Source organism: Lepisma saccharinum, chromosome 17 (assembly GCF_977018435.1).
Source record: "Lepisma saccharinum chromosome 17, izLepSacc3.1, whole genome shotgun sequence".
Classification (NCBI taxonomy): Eukaryota; Metazoa; Arthropoda; class Insecta; order Zygentoma; family Lepismatidae; genus Lepisma; species Lepisma saccharinum.
This window is the reverse complement of record NC_139245.1, coordinates 54,556,514-54,579,989: the sequence shown is the minus strand read 5'-3', so window position 1 is coordinate 54,579,989 and position 23,476 is coordinate 54,556,514. Positions and strand designations below refer to the sequence as shown.

The 23,476-nt window shown below is 38.5% G+C and overlaps 1 protein-coding gene across 1 annotated transcript in view; it reads left to right on the top strand.

The window, feature by feature from the left end:
- The first annotated feature begins 6,280 nt into the window (after positions 1–6,280).
- The window catches only part of Not10 (CCR4-NOT transcription complex subunit 10), a 132,816-nt gene continuing 115,620 nt past the window's right edge, over positions 6,281–23,476 (top strand). Inside the window, exons 1-2 of the mRNA XM_083139457.1 lie at positions 6,281–6,378; positions 20,486–20,785. Coding sequence (XP_082995583.1) covers positions 20,516–20,785 — 270 coding nt within the window. The 5' untranslated portion in view covers positions 6,281–6,378; positions 20,486–20,515. The remainder of the gene's footprint in view (positions 6,379–20,485; positions 20,786–23,476) is intronic.

Genomic DNA, 23,476 nt, shown 5'->3' with positions numbered 1-23,476 from the left:
GAAACAGAAAAAAAAGAAAATGAAAATTATGGTGAAAAAAGTGTTACTTACCTACTCCTGGCAACCATGCAATGTGGGTAACGGGCAGAGTAGCTTTACAAAAGATGTTGAAAATGACAACCATTTTCCCTGAGGCATTCATCAACACGTTTTATCATGTTGGAAGCAACTTTATGCAAGGTTGATTGGTTTATACTGTTAATGGCTGTGCAAATGTTTATTTTTAGATCATCAAGTGTTCTTGGGTTATTAATGTAAACTGTTTGTTTCAAATAACCCCACAGAAAAAAATCTGGAGACGTCAGATCCGGGGAGCGACTGGGCCATAAGTTTTTGCTTATAATGTGATCGCCAAAAAAACTCTGCCGACATGTCTAAAGTTTCATTAGACGTGTGACATGTTGCGGAGTCTTGTTGAAACCAACAATCACGTTCATCACGTTCCAACAGAGAAATAAACTGTGTGATAAGGTCACGATAAACTATTCCGTCAACTGTTGTGTTGAAAAAGAATGGACCGATTATTTTTCTCCGCGAAATCGCGCACCACACACCGATCTTTTGTGGATGAAGTGATTGTTCATGTAACAAATAGGGATTGTTACTTGATCAGTGTCGAGAATTTTGACTGTTGACATATCCATTTAAGTGGAACCATGCTTCATCCGTGAAAAAAACCTTATCCAAAATATTTACACCATTGTCTCTAATAAAATTTCTAAACCACTGGCAGTATCTTACACGTGCATCTTTGTCTGCTTCCTTCAGTTCTTGCACAGCCTGTACCTTATATGCACGTAGGTGCAATTGTTTTAACGCTCGGTGAGTTGTTGTTTTTGATACACCTGACTGTGCAGCAAGTTTACGAACAGATTTCCTGGGAGATTGTGATATTCTCTGCTCCACATCCTGCAGCACACCTTGTGTCAAAACTGGTGGTTGTCTGTGGTAGGGTTTGTCATTAACTGATCCTGTTTCACGAAATCTGGAAACAAGTCGATATATCGTCCAATTTTCTGGAACACTGTTATTTGGATATTTCTCGCGAAACACACTGAGCCGCGGTGGCTCAGTCGGTAACGCGTCTGACTACCATGCTAAAGGTCCCGGGTTCGATCCCCGGCCGGTTCAAATCCGGGAACTTTTCTAACGATGGAAGCGGCCCCGGAGCCCACCGGGGTGAAACCCTGGGGGGGTAAAGGCGGTCAGGGGCGTGATGCTAATCACATCACCCCCACTCACGACCGGATCAAGAAAGTGTGGGGCGTTACCCCCATACCTCCTATACGCCTTCATGGCGTGATGCTATGCACAGGGGAGCACTTTACTTTACTTTTTACACAGTTTTTACACTAGCGTACGATTTTGAACAAAAATAATGTTCCACAATGAACACCCTCTCTTCCAAAGAGTACTTCATTTCACAGAACAAATCTAATCTTCCCCTACGAACAATGCGAAATGCACGGCTCAAACAGTTCTGAGTACACAACTAACTGATTCTTTTGTTCTCGTTCGGTGGGCGCTCTTATCGCATTGCATGGTTGCCAGGAGTAGGTAAGTAACATTTTTTTTCACCATAATTTTCATTTTCTTTTTTTTCCTGTTTCGAGTATTCCCATGTCATAGACCATCACTAAACACACCTTTTGTTGCCTTCAAACATCAACAGTGTTGCCACTGTACCTCATAATGTTTTTAAAACACCCATTTGGACCGGTACGCCTTTACGAGGCATTTCAGGATTGGCTATACGCGAAAACGATCGGTTTTCTTCTCTGAACTATAGATGGCGAAATAGTCCACCTACCCAAGGTGGAAATTGACGTCCAAATTTCCGTACGATTGTTTGACATGCAATTTTCCATGCTTTGTGAAAAATAAATTTACACTTTCACTTACATTTGGCAACACTGCATGAACAACACTGCACCCCGTTTGTTGTTTCTATGTTTAAAAATATCTACTTGGACAGGGCTAACATTTGGTTTATGACTTATGTATGTACAGGTTTCGGTTACAAAGTAACGCCACTCTTAATTCCCAGTTGCGCCGTTCGTGGGATACCCTATTCGCGATTAAAATTATCCGATATGCCATCTGGTGAGATTCTCAGGAACCACTCCACGTGGTTCGCCGTGTTGAAGCCGTTCAAAGCATGGGGGACTTGCGAAAAAGTAGCGTATACTGTTCAGTTTTTTGCTCTAAATCGTTTTGTGGTTCAGGACAAGTGAAAAGCTTACACGTGTTTTCCACCTATTGGAATAAACAAAATGAAATGTTTAAATAAATCAGGGAAAACAGAACTGATTGACAAGATTGGCATAACTGAAATGCGGCAAGGAAATTACAAAGAATGTAATACGAGTCTGTTCACTCAATTTTCCGAAATAATCTTTCGGAAAGATGATTTTATTGCCATGAAAGTAAGTTTTAAATTACTCATTATGATTATAACATATTTTTCGAAAACAATGTATTATGTATGTAATTTGGAACAGGTGCAAGTCGATTAAGTCCAAAGATGAAAATAGTTTGAGAATTAATTAATGTCCGTAATCATAAAGGTAAGTCAGAAAAACATAATTGGCATACTAATGTTGCTGCTTCATTCAGCATGTCAATTTTCAGAGAAGACTGAAAATAGTCTCAATGAAATTCTTGTTATTGTTATTATTATTATTATCTCTATCCGGTGTTGTTATTAAACCAACCTGCCTTTTGGGGAAAAAACTGCAACAGCATGTTTTCATTTATTTCCTCCCAAGCTTTGCAATACAAGTGAATTGCTAAATTTTCAAATCATTTCTGAGAACCCCAGTTAGGCAGTTACGACCGAGGTGCAGTGCATATGAAACAGCACCGCTTTGAAAAACCAGTGCGTATACATTAGTTTCGTGTGCGTTTCCCGTGTTATTTCTATTATCTTAATTAAATGATTCGCTCTCAGCACAGCTTCACCTTCGTTATTGTTCCTGGAATTCACATCGGATTCGCAATATTTAAACCTTGGGACGAAAAGTCCCCGCGCAGCTTTCCCTTCTTCCCTCCACCTCGGGCCATAAGTACAGCGCCTTGAATAACGTAGTGTGGAAAACGACCCAAGAAACTGGTTCCCCGAGGCGATGACAAGTAGATGGAAGTGCGATCGACCCAGGTGCTAATTTTGTTATGAAAGTAATGCGGCTTAGTTAGTTTTTGGAATATATTGTGTAGATTTGTTTCTCTAGAAAGGCGGTAAGTGAATTGATGGAAACAGTTATATTTGTGGAGTGATTTGCAGTCTCGAAATGGCATTAATTTGGAAAGAAAAGTAAAATAAAATTAGCTAATAAATAAATAGCATGCGTAACACAAGAAGAAACATCGCAATGTGATTCCGGACGTCAGGTCTTGGACTGTGTATTACAGCTTATTTTTCTATGTTATTAGAATATAAATAGTATCCTGAGAGATATTTCATACCGAGGCGACAAACCACAAATGTCGCTTGAAAGCGAGCAGTCGGAAATCAATGCAGCCTTTCGAACCGTAGGGACACAAGCTCTGACTGCACCGTTTCCTCAAGGAGATTTTACACCAAAGCGACACGCGACAAACGATACGAGGATTTCGCCCGACCCTGTGGCCGAGTGGTTAGCATATCGCGCTGCGACGCCAAGGGTCCCGGGTTCGAATCCTGGTTGGGCTTGGTTGTTTGTGAATGTCCATTCATCAATTTCACCATTTCATCACTCATCCCCATCTGCAAATTCTCAAATTAGCCAAGAGGCTCAAAACGCGAAGTAAAATAAACTAAATCAATCAATCAATCAATCAATCGATACGAGGATTTCACACCAAAGCGACACGGGTCATTTGGTCCAAGGCAACTTTCACACCGAAGCGACACATGTTGCTTGGAAACGAGCCAATCAAGAGCAACATTTCACATCGTAGCGACATGACGGGAAGTACAGGCCAGCGTTCGGTTGGTGAAATCCTCAAGCGATAAGTGTCGCGTGCCGCTTGTCGCTTTGGTGCGCAATCTCACTAAAGCAAGACACTCCTTGCATCGCGTATGCGCGAACAACAAACCACGGCAACATGTTGCAAGCTATTGAGGAAATGGCCCAGTTTGAGCGACGCACAAGCGAAAAAGCGACACGTGTGGCTTATCGTGTCGCCTAGATCTGTAGTTGTATAGTGCGGTTTATCGTGTCGCCTATCTGTTGTTGGCAAGCAACGCTTGCTAATAGACGGAAGGCACCATGTCGCTTGTCACTTAGTTGGGAACTCCCCCTGTAGCGCGTCGCTTCGGTCTCAGCACCCTTCCTTTAAGGAGCTTTCCGACCGAAGTAACAAGTAGCACGCGAATACGCCATATGAACGTGTCGTTTGCTGTTTGGACCCTCATGTGCAATGAATGCTATTTTACAGTCTGGAAGTGTGTGTCACTAGTGTGACAGTGTGAACATCCCGTGTCGCTTGTCCCATTGGTTTGAAAGTTGCCTTACACTCATGTCGATGGCACTAAGAAAGTTTTGTGGGGTTCCCCTTGTCGTTTCATGCAATCATCATTATCATCATCGCCGCGATTAGTTTAAAGCGGAAGAAAAGAGGCAGTAAATATAAAAAATACAAATGCTTCAGTGTGTATATCTTTAAAAGAAATGATGATGATAACATGATGATAATAATAACGAACCTAATTCATACACAAACATTTAGTTTCCAAGAGACGGAAGGCACCATGTCGCTTGTCACGCGTATTTTTTCTCCCGTATTATTAACGAAAGTATGACGATAACAGGACGTGGTCGACTGTCTAGAATGTTCGTTAATATCTTCGCGACCACTTTACCAAATATCATAGCAATTATCACATTCATAGAAATGCATCATGTAAAAGAATCAGACATTGCAGCGAAAACTCAATTTACTTCCATTATAAGCAGTCGAACACCAAGCACCGGGGTCAACACCAGCGCCTCTAGCGGATCATTTTCGAATGGAACCAGCCAGAGAGCACAGAAGCATGCCGTTTTCCACACTACGTTATTCTAGGCGCTGTACCATAAGGAAGCATGGTCCACTCTCCTCCCCCCTCCTGGCGGGAGTACGGTGAACAGGAGTCGCGGGTCTGCCCAGGTTGTTTTGCTCGTGGTTCCACTATACTACAACTGGTAGTAGTAGTAATAATAATAATAATAATGAAGTCATTATTAATGTTATTATTATTGGTACGTTTATCCTGGTACTTGCCCCCCGAGACAAAAATTCGTGGTTGCACCCCTGGTATTATATTTTTCCGCAAATTTTGTCTGACAAAAATAATTTGAGTAATTAATTCGGCATAAACAGGGGGAAGTGCGTCATGAGCCTTGGGGAGGATGGGCACCCCTGGTGGGAAAAACAACAAGGGGTGCTGTGCTGCTACCTAGAAAAAAAAATAGTTTACTTTGGACTCAAAGAAACGCGAAAACGCACAGGTGTAATTTTTCTATGGTGTAGTTTTTTAAAATTGTTGTATGGAAATATCCATTTGGCTTTTTTTTATGTCAGCAGTAAGAATAAGTGTCAAATTTGCTGCTGCCACGTAATTCGTCTGCTAAGAGGGTGTTACAAATCTTAAGAACAGATTGAGACGAGAGAAATGCAAGTTTATGATTAGTGGGAATGAATGTACAGGTAATTTAGAACCTTTTTCTTTAGAAAGCATTTAGCGATATTATTTTAATGCTAACAGAACCAAACTACGAGAGCATTTAGGTTTATTATTAGAAGAATGCCAAGGGACATAATCTTAAAACATTTTTGTGAAAGTAATCGCTACAACCATAGCTACAACTACAACTTCACAGTACGTGTTACAGACGTAATTGCATACATAGCATGATGAAATCACGATAAGACAAAGACCTAGTCTGCTGCCACGCGCATCTTTTTTCAGGCAGGTCCCAGCAAAAAAAGAACGTGGCAGCAGACACTACTTTTTTTTATGGACATGTCATGGCTGATGAGTTCCACCACTCTATTCATACTATGTTCTATCTCGTTGGTTGCTCTGTTTGGAAATAGGGTTGAAAAATTTCCCCCAGGACGTAATGATGACCTTCCATGTCATATTGTTAGAAGCAGTATGAGTTGACATTATTTTCATATTTCATGCCATGTTTATTTTATTTATGTTGGATTATATGTAGTGATACTTTGGTCTACAATAAATGCTTTTTCTTCGTAAGTAGAGTATTTTGTTGACTTCTTTGCAGCCCGGGACAATTGGAAGGACCTATTATATTCGAAATTGTGTTGTGTTTGCAGCATGGAGTTGTAAATTTAACTTATGGTGTAAATAAATACAGAGGATGAAACTGGTACTGAACTAATTAAAATCAGGTAAATATGATTTTATCGTGTATAATTGCATTCTACAGCTATCATGCCGGGTAAGACTATTGAAACTTACATTCTGTTCTCCACATTAATTCGAATAGTGTCTCTGTCGTCCAACTTCTTGTCAGTGAATTAAAGCAATAAATAAATTCTACTGTAGAAACTGTGCATCGATAGCCTATTTCCTTGGCGGAGTGGTTAGCACGCTAAGATTGCCGTGTTCGAATCACGGCCTGGACATTGGTATTCTTCGCGAGCATCCTTTATCATTTCGTCACTCATCCTCATCTTAGCGATTATCCAAAAGTGACAGAAAATGCGAAGTAAACCAAATCAATCAATCAATCATGTACCGACAGTAAGGGCAATTAGTAAAATTTATGCACTAAAGTAGATAATTCAGTCGTCAAAGTTTGTTTTATTACCAAGAAACAAATTATGTACCAAAATTAGTATCTTGGCTTAGAATACAAATTATTAATTTAAGAAGTTTTCTAAATACAGCATTAGCCGTTTTACACTGGAATGAACTAAGAGTTAAGTGACTTCTCTTTGTACAACAGGCTTCTGACACTTGCCTGATTTTCAGAAATGTCTGGTGAGGTTCGACCAGGACTCAAACCTGGGTCTCTGGCATACTGTGCTATTGCTCTAACTGTATAAATTTACAATACCGGATTGTAAATTGCGTTGAAATTATGCATACTCAATAGTTTCGGCCTCGTAATCAAGAATCTGCAGTTAAAAATTGTCAGTCACTTCCAGAAGTTGCGAAATTACGTGAACATATTAATGCTATGATTGTCGATACACTGATTTGCATTTGAGAAAATGGAACGAGTTTACAATACCGGACCACTCTCCAATTTCTATGAAATGTCACCTACTCACTAATTGTGAACTCCTAAACACGAATCTGCATGTAATAATTGGCGGTCAAATATGGAAATCGAGAAAAAAACGAAATAAACTATGTTTTCTTAACGTAACCCTACCATAAGAACAATAGCTCCACGGAAGACGCCATTTTCCCAACATGAAGAAAGCAACAGGCAAGACAAGGTATAGTTCTCGTAGCTAAAATATTATTTTTTCTTTGTATTTATGCTAATGGAACCTAACCTAACAGGCCTAACCTAACCTCGTAGGCATTCCTCATCTTACGTCAGCAAGATTGTTGTGCATAAAGGAAGACCATTAACGAATTGCGAAAGAAAGATGGTTCCGAATTGCTGTGTAGGGACAATCAGCGTGGTAAATCGCAAGGTTATTTTACAATTTCTAGACGTAAATGTACAATTTTAACAAGCGACCGCCAAATATGAACTACAGTTACATCATCAGGACACCGAAATTAGTAAGTAGGCGAAATTTTATAGAAATTGGAGAGTGGTCCGGTATTGTAAACTCATGCCGAGAAAATGCCGTCTTGCATAAGGTGGAATAAATGTTTGCCCCACAAACCATTCACGGTAAGGTTAGGTTAGGCTAGGCAAGCATAGTAAAAACTAAGGGTCATCATAAACATAGTTTTGAAACTCTAATCATTACAAAAAATAGTTGTTTTCTTCATAAATCAAGGGTGTTTACTACGTTACACTTATTTCGTCTTATTTTGCAATTTCTAGACGTGACTGCCAAATTTCAACTGCAGATTCGTGATTAGGAGGCCAAAATTAGTGAGTATGCAGAATTTCAAACAAATTGGAGATACTTCCGGTATTGTAAATTCACTCCGCTCTAACCACTTAGCTACTGAGCGTGCCTGGCCACGCCTAATTTAGAGCAATGGCACGGTATGTCAGATACCTGGGTTCGAGTCCTGGTCGAGCCTGCATTTTTCGCTGAAAATTTCTATGTAGTACATCACCTGTGTGTGCCTAATCTTCAATTACTGGTAAAACTTCAATATCGTCCCAACGGATTTCTTCATTTTTACACAAGAAACTACTTACCGAAATGAGTTTCTGTAGCATTTAGGAGTTCTTGTTGGTATTTTCTTTTATCGAGAAAAACTGATGTTGTCCGTTTATGCTAAATTGAAGGAAATGAGTGCTTATGGAACCTAACCTAACCTCGTAGGCATACCTTGTCCACATGATGGTTCGTGGGGCTATCGTGAATTTTTGGGGCTAACGTCAATGGTTTTTGGGCTACCCGTGGATGTTTTTTTTGGGCTAACGTCAATGGTTTGTGTGGCTAACGTCAATGGTTTTTGGGGCTAACATCAATGGTTTAATAATTACTCTTTATGTCAAAAATTGAACTTTTTTTCGTGAAAAAAGCAAAAAAGCACCTTGAAGAATCTTTCGGAATGCAGAATAGGTACGAATGTTAAAAATGACGAAATAAACCAGTGAGAGGTGTTGGGACGCTATTGAAGTTTTACCCAATTACTATCCGTGACAAAAATATTGAGCCCTTGGTTTGCGAGCTTCTAAAACTACTCCTTGGGAGGAAAAAAGTCAAATATACCTCATTGGAAAGCAAGACAAAGTGATTTTAACTATTTTCTGTTCAGACAAAAATGTTTGTAAAAGTGTAGTTTTTTCGTGTAATTTTTACATTAGCCGAATTCAATTGTGTGTAGCTTCATGTAAAACCGTCGTAAAAATATGATTTTTTTGTGATTGAAGCTTGGTTATGTGGAAATATCTCAGCCAAATATAATGGTACTATCACTTGTAGAACAGCCACAATTAATGATTAATTATGATGTTGCAATCTCAGAACTGGTTAGTGCAATGCTCATGAAATACATATCAAAAAGATGGCCATGGAATAAAAATCAAATTTCCATATCTCATCTTTCACACTGTGCAAATTGAAAACAACAGAGTGAATTGTTTTTCTTGGCAACCGGTTCCCGCGCGATTCACATCGTGGCTAAGAACAAGTGAGCTTTGTTGCCAAATGTTTCTGCTTGCCCTTTAAGCTCTGTGTCCATGCAGCTTTGACACGGGAAATGAGCTGAAACAATGTGTTGCACAAGGAAAAGCATTGTAGAGATGCCGAAAGTTTCTTTTGTTACTTCTATGTTTACATTCCTGCCATGAATATTGCCTGAACACCCACATAGCCATAATAATAATTCTTACGTGCATTCTGTCCAGGCAGTCGGTCTCTCACAAGTTCGCGTGTTTGTTCGTACACACAGTATTGAGTGATAGCGGTTCTGTGAAGTGATTTTTTTTGTTGCATGATAATGGCAAGACGGAAATATCATTGTGGTGCAAAAGAAATGATAGTCCATGCCAAGAGATATTTCTATCAGGAGAAACAAATGGGCGCATCTCACAACATAAACCGAGGTGTCAAGTGCACGGCAGAGTGTTTGGGGGGTTACGTCAGCACAGTGAAAAAGGTATGTAAAGAAGAAGGGAACAACAAAGATTTGCATTGACCCAATATTTTTTTGGGCGAGTTTTGCAAGATATGGTGAGAAGATAGATACACGTCTTTTATTTTAATTATCCAGTTCAACAGAATCCATTATGAACATCATTTTATACTTTTACCTTTCACTCATTATATTTATTGAAAATTTATTAGTTTTTAGTCCTTCTGTCTCTCTAAATGAACCCACAACTCCTTGCTTATAACAACAGTTGCAGCTGTGTAAGAGGCCAAAATATAAAAACAATATTTCAGGTGGAATGTATAGCAACATGTTAAATGCTGAAACCACCACCACTACTCGATACAATGCTTAAGTAAATTTTGCGAGATAAACACATTTTACATGCTTTTTTGCTCGAAATATATTTTATAATGTTAGTTGGCGTGAAGGCTTCAAATGCGCAATTCTTTAAGTATAATTTTTATGCGTTGCTATTGCTAGTACACACCTCACTCTGTTTCCTTTGCTTATGAAATCTCTGTCCACAGCAGGTGCGTTATTATTGTATACAGAGAAGACTGGATCTGTCATCGAACATCGTTGCACTCAATATATCTGTTTAAATGTTCAACATAAAATAATACTGGGAAAATGACATTCATATAAAGCTGAGTGGAGTTGTTTTCTCTTTCTTTAAGTTTACTTTATGCACAGGTAGGCTAATCGGGAGTGGACTTACAGTTTAAAGTGGGATCCGAACCACTATGTATCTCCACCGGATATCGAAGGAGACGACTTTCATATGAAGTTAACAGCTAGAAGAAATGCACCCCCCCCCCCATCAGAAAAAACTGCAGTATGGCAGAACTCCATTTGCAATATGAGAAATATGTCATTCATTATTTTATGCTGCGACAATACTTTGGATTGGCTAGATGGAACCCACTTGCGCAATTCTCGCAGTGAAGTGCAGTGAAACTGCAATGATGTGGAAGTCGCATGCAGCCCGCGGAGTCTGAGATTGGCCGCACTCAGGCATACGTCATGCGCCCATTTACCTTATTAGGATTGCAAAAGAATAATTAATATCTGGAATCATATTTGAGGTGCACACGCCAAACTTCTGGCATTTGATCATATGTGTTATATAAACAATATTTTGCAATTTCATTGAATTTGTAATTTTGCATTTCAAGTTTGCACGTTTCCCTAAAACGCCAATTTTTGAAGCATGTAGTAAAAATATGCATTTGATTTTTTCTACAGAGGTGCAGAAATAATCAAACTTCAAGTACACAAAATCTAAAAATTATATGCACTGTCAATTATGAACTGTATGGTGTTAAGTTCCCCGTTTGTGAAAATTGGATGAAAAAACTACTTCTCAGTGATTTTGTTTATTATAGTAAGATAACAAAGTTAAGATTAATTTTCAGATAATGTTTATTAAAATGTAGATACTTGAAGCTTTCCAATGAGGTATGTTTGAATTTTTTCCTCCCATGGAGTTCAATTTTACAAGTGCGTAAACCGAGGGCTCAATATTTTTGCCACGGATAGTAGCTGTGTAGTCTGTGGAACAGTAAGCACGGAGTGAGGCATAATCTAGGCTTCTGACAAGCATTACACTCAGTGTTTTGTGTCGGTATGAGACAGCACTTTATATAATTTCATGGAGAAGGCCATTACTTCTGATGTTGCCAAATTGCAATGCAAATTAATTGGCATAAGAAACGTAAATGAAATTGTAGCCCAATTACCGATGGCTGGATAATGATCCTGTTGTAATTTACATGAATTGTACCCTGTGGAATGTGGAAAATATTGCATTGTGTGACCAGATTGTGTTTCATATGAACATTTTCTGTTTTTAGCTGATGGAAATACCTTGTACATAATAAGTGGTTTGATACCATACTATTTATCACACCATGGCATTATTGGCAACTCTGTGTTATTTGTTATACATTTTGAATTAGGCTATGTATTCTGCATTATAATTTGGGTAAGAATTTACAATACCAGAAGGATCTCCAATTTCTTTCCTACTTCTTATACTCACTAAATATCGAGTCCTGATGATGTATCTGTAGTTAAGATTTGGGGGTGACGTGTAGAAATTGTACATGCAAGTGTACAAGTTGTAAAATAACGTTCTTAATTACCGTGATCATTCTCCATACACAAACCTGGGAACCATGTTTGATGATATGAACAAGTGACATTCTCGAGCGTTCATTTGATTAAAATGGCATCTTGCGTGAGGGAGAAAAACTTTGCTTGCCTCTCTAGTGTTACAAAACTAACATTTCGTTAATGTATATGCTCGCTATTGGCCCGCAACCCATTCTCTGATATTCCCAAGACCATTTTCGGTAAGGTTAAGGTTAGGCAAGCATAGTTAAAATTTAGTTCGTCAAACAATGCACATATAGCTCCAAAGAAACATAACCGAAAACCACTTCATTTGGCTTATTTTCCAATTTCCAGATGTGACCCCCCACAATTTAACTTCAGATTCATGATTACGAGGCCAACATTACTTAGTTTAAGAAACAATTTGGAGATCCTTCCGCTATTGTAAATTTGCTCCGTAATTTGGGCCCAAATTCCTTTTGCTTTATTGCGATTTCATTATGCTACGAATGCAATTTCAACATGGTTCGATTTTGATTTACTTCTGTTAACACATACTGCGGAGTTTTAGCGATTACTTAAGATTTTGTTCAGTATATACTTTTGCAGTTAGGTTAGGCAGGCCAGTTTGGTTTTCTTAGCCTTAAAATAAAGTCTCTAAATGTACTCTACCAAATATCCGATTTACTTCTACAGTAATTTTCACTTGTCTGTGATACTTACAGTTGCTTGTCAATGGAAAAAATATTGTCCATGTGAAGTGCACATTCTTGCATAAGGTAATTTTTAATTTGTTTTTTTTTTCAACATAAATAGCTATTTCTTTTTTCAAAATCCAAACAGTACTCATTACTTTAAGGAAGGTTCAAATTTCGTGTGACAATAATTGCCATCTTCCTGGTAGGAGAATTTGAAAAAACATATAACATTTGGTACCGTTACCGTAATTTGAATTGTTGTTTACAAACCTTATCAAATATCATTACTTTTGCAGTTCATGACTTGCAGAAGAATGGGACATTTAATGGAAGCCAAGTGTTTTAGTTAATATTATAAAATTATTGTCATGAGTAACTAGTGCTAACAGTAACAGTGCTCTGGTGTCAGCAAAAGTGTGATGTACATTTAAGCATTGTATGCAATGCTTACAGATGAAAAATAATATTATATCCCGTACCTACACAATCCTGTCAGGGTTGGCATTTTGCCTGCTTTTTTTTCTTCAGATAAAACCCCAAAAAACCTGGGTAAAACTGTTTTATTGCTTTTTTTCAGGTTATGTTTAAAAATTGATATTTTAAAATGAAATACATTTTTCCTCTAGTAATAATGTATAATATCATTCAATTTGTATTGCTTTATAACCTGTCCCAGTATCTCTGGAGAAGTAAACTAAAACAAGTCTCTGCACGACTGCAGTTACCAGCCTTCACAGCAGTGTGCATTGCTTTGCTCTGCCCACTCGATTTCCTCCCCTTCTCTGATGTTATGCATGGTCTTGCTCCAGAGATAACCGAGACAGGGAATAGTTCATTGAATCAAATGCTATTTAACATTTCTGTTAAAATATTCAGTTCTAAAATATTTGTCTAACAGTTTGATTCTACTCTTCCTGGAGGGAGTAATAGTTAATGCTTTTGCTTTGTGATCAGTGTTGCATTTTCTGAGGAGGTATGTGTTGAACCTCAGAAATTATGTCTGAACATGTCAGATGAATAATCAGTGCTGTAAAACTAAGATGCATACTTTGGTGTCCAGCAATCAGGAGGGGGAAGTACAAATATGTTATAACCAGTGCTGCTTTTTCTGGCAGTCAACAACAGTACTCCATATTGTAGGTGACATTTTATTCTAACGAGAAATGCCTACAATGCCACAGGTCCTGGGTTCAAATCCCAGCCTGGGCATGGGTATTCTTTGTATGTTCCTTCATCACATCGTCACTCATTCTAATCTTTGCGATTTGCCAATTGTGACACAAAAGAGTAGTAAAATAAACCCAATCAATCAATGACCCAAACTAGAGAAATGCATATTTGTGTGTTTATACTTGAATGGGGCAACACAGTAACATAACAAATCAACTTGAATAGTGCAACGATTCTTCCCAGAGAAATAAGAACAATAAATAACTTTTTTACAGTAAGACTTTTAGTTTTATCAGTCAGGTTTGTTACTTTCTTCCTCCTGCAATGATACTCAAATTTAAGGATGTAAAAATATGTGTTTTTCAAGATGCAGCACATTCTTAGTAGATACTATTAGTGAGAGGTGTTGGGACACTTTCGAAGTTTTACCAACTGTTGGTCCAGACCCGATTATCCTTACTGTGCATAAAGTGGACTTAAACGTGCCATGGTCAAATACCAGTACCTGGATTTCCTACCACGATTTAATTTACATGTCCTATTATCTTCGTGTTCCTAAATATAAAGCAAAACAAGTTTCATATAGAGACTTCAAAAATATTAACGAAAACCACCTAAATGAAGATTCTGCTCTTGTACCGTGGCATTTAATTAGTACGTTACCTACAGTGGTTTTATTGCTAAATACCTTTACTCTCCAATTGTACGATAAACATTCTCCAGTTAGGAAGAAGCACGTTTCGCATCCCCCTGCCCCCTGCATGACGGACGAGTTGCACCAGCTTATGGCAATGCGTGACAAAGCATACACCAAGTATAGGAAAGAGATGAAGGTCGGTGATCATAACATATCCGTCTTTGAAAATTACTGAATCCTGAGGAACCATTGCAAAATGCCGATTCACATCTCAACTACTAAGCTATGAAAGCAAACCTGACGCCATCTGGAAAAAAATGAAAATATTGGGAATGGGGAAACGGAGAAACCACGAATCCATTAATAAATTTCCACCAGAAGTATTGAAGTATCTTGGAGTAATTATAAGCAGTCAAGGAAAAGAAGAGGAAGAAATAAGAGATAGAATCATGAAGACAAGAAAGCTATATCAGATGATAAATAGAGGATTTATAGGCAAAAAAGAAATATCTACCCAAACAAAATTCACTGTATATAAAACAATTTATATACCAACACTTACATATAGTAGTGAAAATTGGACAATGACTGGAAAACACCTGCAAAGTGTACAAACAATGGAAATGAGGTACCTTCAAAGAATAAGTGGGAAAACCAGGAAAGATCGGATAAGGAATCAAACCATTCGGCAATCTTTAAATGCTCAGCCACTACAAGAAACAGTTGAACGTAATCAACTCAGATGGTTCGGTCATTTGAGCAGAATGAGTAAGACGAGACTGCCAAAAGCAGATATGGGAAGCACGTTCACAAGGAACAAGACCAAAAGGAAGACCAAGAAAGACATGGAATATGAGTGTCAAAGAGATTTTGGAGAAACGAAGCATAAGATGGAAAGAGGCACAGGAAAAGGCGTTGGACAGAAACGTCTGGAGAGCTCTCTGTAACCCCTCGACACCGGCAGGTAGAAGAGGACGCAACTAAGTAAGTAAAGTATTGAACGATCACTTTTGTGAGATTCCGATTGTCGATGATAATGTGAAACACAAAACGATTCATAACACACTCCACAACTGCTCCAAAATTTTGTTTTTCTTATTTTTCTCCAGAACAAGTCAGAAAATCGTTACAGAAGATGAAGTCATCAGCCGTAGGAGTAGATGAAATTTCTATCCTCATGATTAAAATAAAATCTCTACCACGTACTTGCTCCTGTCACTTATATTTTTAGTTTTTCTTTAATTATTGGCGCATTTCCCTCGTCTTGGAAACTCGCCCTGGTATGCCCTATAGCTAAAACAAACAACATAATAAACGTCAATGACAACCGACAAATCAGCATCCTCCCAGCCTTGTCTAAAGCCCTAGAGCATCTCGTTAGTGATCAAAGCTGGGACTTTGAAACGCGAAATAACTTTATACGGTAGATCCTTTTCAGTCTGGCTTTCGAAGTAACCACAGCACTTGCATGGCTCTTGTCAATGTAACAGATGACATGAGGCTACCCATGGACAATAAACAACTTACGATTCTGGTACTTCTAGACTTCACAGAAGCTTTTCAAACCATTGATCATGAAGTTCTACTCGCTAAATTATCATCGTTATTTAATTTTTCTGACTCTGCAGTTAATTGGTTCTGCTCCTACAGTGCTCAAAAAAAGTTTTGCATATTCAGGGTTTGTGATCATTTTATTGTACTTGATACATGGAATCATATTTAAGAGTACAGGGGAGACATACAAACAGAAAGAAAACACTGCAGCCATGCAGAAGAAACAAAATCATACCAGAATCACACAACAAGCACAAGATTGAAAATGTGGGATGCGATACACAAAAGAAAGGCAGTGCAATGCCGTGTTCCTACGGCTCGCAGGCATGCTTGAGATCAACAGATGGGAGTTCAGTACCGTGTATAGCCACCTCGAGCCCGAAGGCATGCTTGAACACGATGGGGTATGCTAAGGATAAGAGCATTCAACTTCTCCTGAGGAAGACTGTCCCACTCTTGAATGGCAGCCTCCCGCAATTGCACCTTGTTCACAGGAGGATTTCTGCGGCTGATAATTACTCGCTTCAGGTGTCCCCATGCATGTTCCACACAGTTCATGTCTGGAGAATACGTCCGCCACACCATGCATCGAATGCCATGCACATCAAGGAACTCTTGAACCACTCTGGCTCGATGTGGTCGAGCGTTATCATCCACCAGCGTGAATCCATCCCCCACAGTTGTAGAGAAACCTGCTACCACGGGTTCCAGAATAGCGTTTCTGTACATCACACCAGTCATGTGACACTGGAGAGGAATTAGGGGCGTACGTCGACCAAACATGATTCCACCCCAAAACATGATGGATCCCCCCTGCTGCTGGTGACGTTCCTGGATGAAGGGCTCGTTCAATCTCTCATCTGATTGTCTCCAAACCCTTTCGCTTTTGCTTAACGGGTGCAATCTGATGGTGACCTCGTCTGTAAAGAGCGTGTGCTCCCACTGTTTCTGACTCCATTCACTGTGCATTGTTGCCCACCTCACACGGTCTCTCGTATGGTGTAGATTAAGAGGAGCCTTGGGTATGGGTCTTCTTGACGTCAATCCTTCCTCATAAAGTGGATTCCGCACTGTCTGATTGGAAACATTCGCTCCTGAGGCCCTCCGCAGATCTTGGCACAAAACTGGTAGCAGTTGCAGTGGGACTACGACGTGCCGAAATCACCACGTACCGATCTTCCCTGCGTGTTGTTTTGCATGGCCGCCTTGTCCTTGGTTGATCAGCAACTGATTGTGTGTCCCTGAACTTTTTCCACACTCGAGAGACATCACCTTGGCTCACTCCAACACGGGCAGCGACGTCGACTTGGCGATATCCCTCTTGCAGCAGCGTTACAATTCGAATCCGGTCCGTAGCAGAAACTGTTGCTCCAGGCATGTTGCCCGTCGTTTTCCACCTGCTCTCTCTGCAGTTTCCAACTCACAAGTGCTGATAAGACACGGACAATGCCTCCCATCGGACTGCTTTCTAATCTGCTCAGGGATCATGTGGCAACTACTGCCCTCTATCTGCTGAATATTGAACTCACTTGGGGCATTATTTTCGGTTTCTGTCTCGGGCATTGCTCTCATAATGAACATTGTATACCTTTTAGGGATATCATTACTCAAACCGCATGCAATCATAATATGCAAAACTTTTTTTGATCACTGTATCTACAAGAACGTCAACAATGTGTCGTTGGCCTATATGAAAAATCTTCGTGGAAAAACATTCCTTGTGGTGTCCCTCAAGGCACTGTACTCGGCCCCCCTCTTATTTGCTCTGTATATGAACGACCTGCCGACGGTGCTTAACTGCTGTAAATACCATATCTGTGCAGACGATTTTCAGTTGTATTTCTCTTTTCCCCCTCAATAAATACTGCATGCAATAGAAATTGTGAACAATGACCTTAAACAAATAGGTACCTGGTCTGCAAGCCATGGCTTATATCTAAACCCTACTAAAACCCAGTGTATTCTTGTAGTTTCCCCTAGAATTTTGAGCAAAATAGATAAATGTAGCCTCTCTAAACTCAACGTAAATGATACACATCTGCCCTTCTCAACTACTGTTAAGAATCTAGGTGTGATACTCAACCACCATCTCACCTGGGCAGATCATGTTAACTCAGTATCTAGAAGAGCTTTTGGTGCATTGCATTTATGCTTCACTGTATCGGCTCAAAAGCATCCTCCCTGAACACACAAAGATTAAACTGGTCCAGTCTCTTGTCTTTCCCATTATTGACTATTGCGACATTGCTTTTTTTTGGATGTCAATCACGAACAAGCTAAACGACTGCAGCGAATACAAAATGCCTGCATTCGTTTTGGTTTCGATCTAAAATATTCAGAGCATTTGACATCGTACTTTACGAAGGTTGAGTGGCTTAAGTTAAGGAACGACAAATGTAATTTTCATAAGTTAATTTTGCTGTACAAATTCTCCAAATAAAAGAACCGCAATATATCTATAACCAATTTCAACATCTCTCTGACTTTCACAGCCGCAACACCAGATCGCGCGAAAGGTCTCTGCTCTTAATTCCACTCCAGAAATCCAACTTTTATGCAAATTCTTTTACTGTTACCTCAGCAGGCCTTTGGAACAAGTTGCCACCTGAAATTCATGTGTCTTCCTCAATTGTAACGTTCAAAAAATTGTTAAAGTTACACACATTATATAATGAAAATTAAATGTTTGACTTTCCTAATAAAGTGGCAGGTGCAGAGAATGATAGAAGAATGTAAGGCACAAAAATGATTTAACATAATGATTATCGTTAAAGTATACTATTTTGGACTGTGTTTAAGTAAGTGTAATGTTATGTATTTGCTCGTACGTGTGTATGTGTAAGGGCAAGAATATGTATGTGTGAGTGTTAGTGTGTGTGCCGGTATCTATAGGTTAGATTACCATTCTTGAATGTATTTTTTTGTTCCTCTGTAATTTTTATATATTTTCTTTTCTTTCTTTCTTTTTTCAATATTTCAATATTCCAGATTCAAGAATTTTTGTAAACATGGGCAAGTGGAAGAAAAGGTTCCACAGCCTTAACTTCACCATGTAAAAAAAGACGAAATAAATAAATAAATGAATAGATAAAGATATATTGCCAGACCCTATACATTCAATCTTGATGGTCCCAAGATAGCAAAATGTTATAACGTTTTCCTTAATTTTACATTTTCCCACATTTTAAGTTTTTTCGTCTTGGGCCCCCCATAAAACGTAAGATCAAGGTTCCACTGTTTATTGGGTCATTCCATGTCAAATCAACCAATTTTTTAAAAATTGGTTGCTTGACCATTTTAGAAAAATTTCATTTTTAGTACATAGGTACAATATCTTTGGCCTAGTATTCCATAAACAATTACGTCAAAGGCAAGATAATGTGGCAAAAACAGGGCTGTATACTAAAAAAGTATATGTAACCCCCCTGCCCTTCCTTTCAAAATTCCTGGGTATGCCACTGCCTATCTTAAGCTGCATGTACTGCTACATTGATAAAAATATGGGGGAAGCTCAGTTTTGGAGCTGACAATACCAACTGGTCGTGGGTACCTAATAAATCAAACCTTTTGCAATGAAATTTTGCTGATTTTCAATTGTCATACCTTGTAATTTCAATTTATGGTAAGTCAAGTATTAAAACCTTATGTTACTATATTTTCTGAGCCTTTATTTAACCCAAATTTAAAAAAGAAAAAGAAAAGACTTCATTATTTTAAGTATGGGATGTAGTTTACTTTGCAACGTCAAAAATTAGGTGACATATGTTACCTCATATTGACCAAAACGAGTTGAATCTAAAAGTTGAGATTTTTACTGTGAGTTAGGTTCATGAAGTGCTTCCTATGTGCCAAATTTCAGATTTTTTAAAGTGGGACTCATCTGAGATATTTAACCCCAAAAACTGTCAAAATTCAATGAACGGCCATGTTTGAGCCTATGCTGTAAAAAAGGGGTGAATTTCTAGGCACTGATATTTTATTTACAGACACCCTGCAGGTAGGTCTACACATGAAAAAATAAAACAAGCCTTAGACTAAACCCCCTCATTAAAAAAATCGGGCTTAAAAATGCAATTTTTCACCATAATTTTCGTACTTACGATGCAATTTCAAGCAAAACATACCTGAATATCATAGGAAGTATACTTCATTAGCTACAAAATGAATTTTGTTTCAGGTCTCTAGCTTTAATGGTTTTTGTGATATTAAGGTTTCTGTATACTGCTACATGAGCAAAAAAAGCAATGCGCCATGTTGGAAAAATGGCTGCCCCAGGAGAACTAAAGACAATTTTTTTTTTTTGAACTTTGGTTTTGATATCTAAAAACATGTACAAACCTATGTACTAAAAATGAATTTTTTCTAAAATGGTCATGCAACCACCATTGGATTGTTTGGCATGGAGTGACCCTATTGTAATTTCTTTAAACACTTCAACAGCAGTACAAGTCAACTTATTTTGACACAGAAGTAGTGTTTCATTTGTGCAATGAGTAGGAAATTTGTCAATGCAAAATTTGAAAATGTATAATTATTTATCTTTCTGATTCTAATTCTGTTTGTCTTTTGTTACAGAATTTTGTGTTGCTGAAGTGTATCTAAGAAATGTCTGAGAAAGAGACAGAGACGGAAAAAGCTCCAAACGTTCCATCAACCCCTGTGATATCTGATCAGGAAAGAGACTTGGCACAGTCTGCTTTAGCGGACTTCATGAAGGGGAATTATGGATCTTGTCTGCAGCATCTTACGAAACTTGAGTCTTCCAGACCATCAGATATGAAAGTGGCTCATAACAAAGCTGTGGTTGAGTACTACAAAAGTGAATTGAAGAAGACGGATCAATTTCGGAAGAGTATGAACCTTGTGTGCAGTCAGGTATGGTTTGTGTATATTCTGTTTATAAGAACAGGGTTAATTTAGATTGTTCTTGTAATTCATCATTTGAAAATTACTGTATTTACTCATGTATGATGTGCACTTTTTTCCAAGAAGTTGTCTCCCCAAAACTGGTGCATACTATGCACAGAATAATTCAGATAGCCAACATGAAACCACACATGCTTTCACTGTCACTGCGTAGATCATGAAATTCTACTCGCTAATATATCATCGTTATTAAATTTTTCTGACTCTGCAGTTAATGGTTCTGCTCCTATCTAAAAGAACGTCAACAATGTGTCATTGACCGATATGAAAAATCTTCGTGGAAATAACATTCCTTGTGGTGTCCCTCAAGGCACTGTACAGGATGTCTTTAGTGATAATAATTTTTAAGATAACACTATAAAATTGAATTTTTTGTTTTCCGTGATTTTTGACTTTGTAATAGAATGCTTGGTGACACGGAGAAAAGTGGAGCTGTTCTGGCAGAATTTGAACATGCACCTCCTGTTACATGGGATGCGTATCAGCGGTATTTGTTAGGCGAGAAATAATAGAAAATAACTTCATGGGTTGGTAACTCATTGTTTTCAGAAGACTATTTTCTCCTCTTGGTTCACATAGCAACAGGTATTGAATAGGTATGATGTCATTTGCTCGTCACCACAGCAACAGCTTTATGACCTACTACTAAGAAAGCCATTTCTTGAACCTGAATTGTACTTTGCATTATACATGAGATATTATTGTTTGTCACTTTTCCCCATCAAAGATAAGGAGTGCATTTTACACGCACACACATCATATTCTCGTAAATATGGTAAATTTTACAAGTGTCCCATTGAATTCACATCTAACGGGTGTATTCAAAACCAGTGAGTGTGTCTGTGATTTACAATACATAATAACTCAAATCACATGTTTTTTCTATAGTAAAGCATAGGCAAGACATAATTTACTTCATATTTTGTATAATACTTAACACTGCTCATTAATAACTTCTTCAACAACAATGTTTTTGTGTAGCAAGCAGAATTACTACTTTCAATGCTACCAGGAGAACAAAGAAATTACTTTTTTTTTATTATGTATATTACACATGTTGATTTCTTATAATATTCAGATTGGTTATTTTCATTGTGCAACAGATAATGCTCATAGTTGAGAAACATTTTCTAAGTGAAGCAATCAATGCTTATACGAGGCATGTCTAGAAAGTAATACTGTTTTGGTAATAAAGCATGAAAGAAGTTAGTTGAGAACAAAACGATTTTACTCTGAAACTACAAACTGCAATGGGAGACAACTTTTTGTATATGCTCGTCATACACTTTTGCCACCTGGACCTCTTTGTTGTCATCAGAGTGCTTTTGTGTAAAAAAATTCTTCAATTTTGTAAAGAGTTGATAATTGATGGGGGCAAGATCAGGGCTGTAAGCTGGTTGCTCTGAAATCTCCCACCAATACTTTTGAAGCAGCTGGTGCTGGTGTGTTTGTGCAGTGACATGTGGCCAGGCATTGTCATGGAGGATGATCCCACTGTCAGACAAAATGTCTTTCCTGTCATTTTGAATGGTTCTCTTCAGAAGAAGTGAACCATGTCTGTCCCAGAACACAGTGGTCATTGTCTTGTTGATGGAGATGGTCTGCATGCCTGCCTCTGGTTTGATAATACCATGCTATGGATTGTTGTTTGCTCTTGGGTTTAGTCACCCAGGTTTCCACACCTGTCACAATGTGGAACAGAAAGTCATCACCTTCGATTGCACCCACCTAGCACAAACATTTCAATTGATATGACTGATAATGATGTCACATGTGGAAAATTTGCATGGAATTCATGAACGGTGAGACACTGATTGTCCTGTGTGACTTCATTATGTAGCCATTTGTCCGTAGTGGCAGATGGCCAGTCAGGACATTCTTCATCACCCAACCCCTTGCTCCCCTCCTCCCTTTAACTTTCTCTTCCATTGTCTCACGGTTAATGTGTCCATCACTTAATCACCATAAACTTCTGTGATGATAAATTTCAGAAGGTCGAGTTTTTCTGGCATCCAAAAATCAAATGACAGCTCCAATTTCACACTTGGCAGGATTCTAAATTTTCTGGTTCATCTTGATTGCCCATAGAAACACGTGTACAGCTACTAAAATGATTCAACTTGCACCAGGAGAGCTCACACGCAACTGACTCGTAACGGATGATCTTGGATACCCTTTGTATATCCTTCTACCGACACAGAATCCTTCTGCCGAAGGACAGGTGGCAAGAGTGTATGACTTCTCTCTCAGTACAATGTGCCTCAGTGCTGTGGGTGCCCATGTAGAAAAATACATCAAGGTAATCACTTTCAGAGTAATAAGGTTTTGTTCAGTTAACTTCTTTTGTTCTTTTTTTTATTACCAAATGGGTACTACCTTCTGAATGCACCTTGTATGACCATAATACATATTAAGTTTCCATATCAGAGTATTAAGTGTTACATTATTAAGATGGGTGGAAAAAGTATTGGCATACATGTCTTCATTGGCACCATTTGGAATACTACCCTTGCACATAGAACTAAATGACTAAGGTACACATTTATTGGCAATTATAAAGGGCACCAAAATATGCAGTGAACATGATTTTGTTGTTTCAATTTTCTTTGTCACTGCATGCGTGTGAATTTACATTAACAT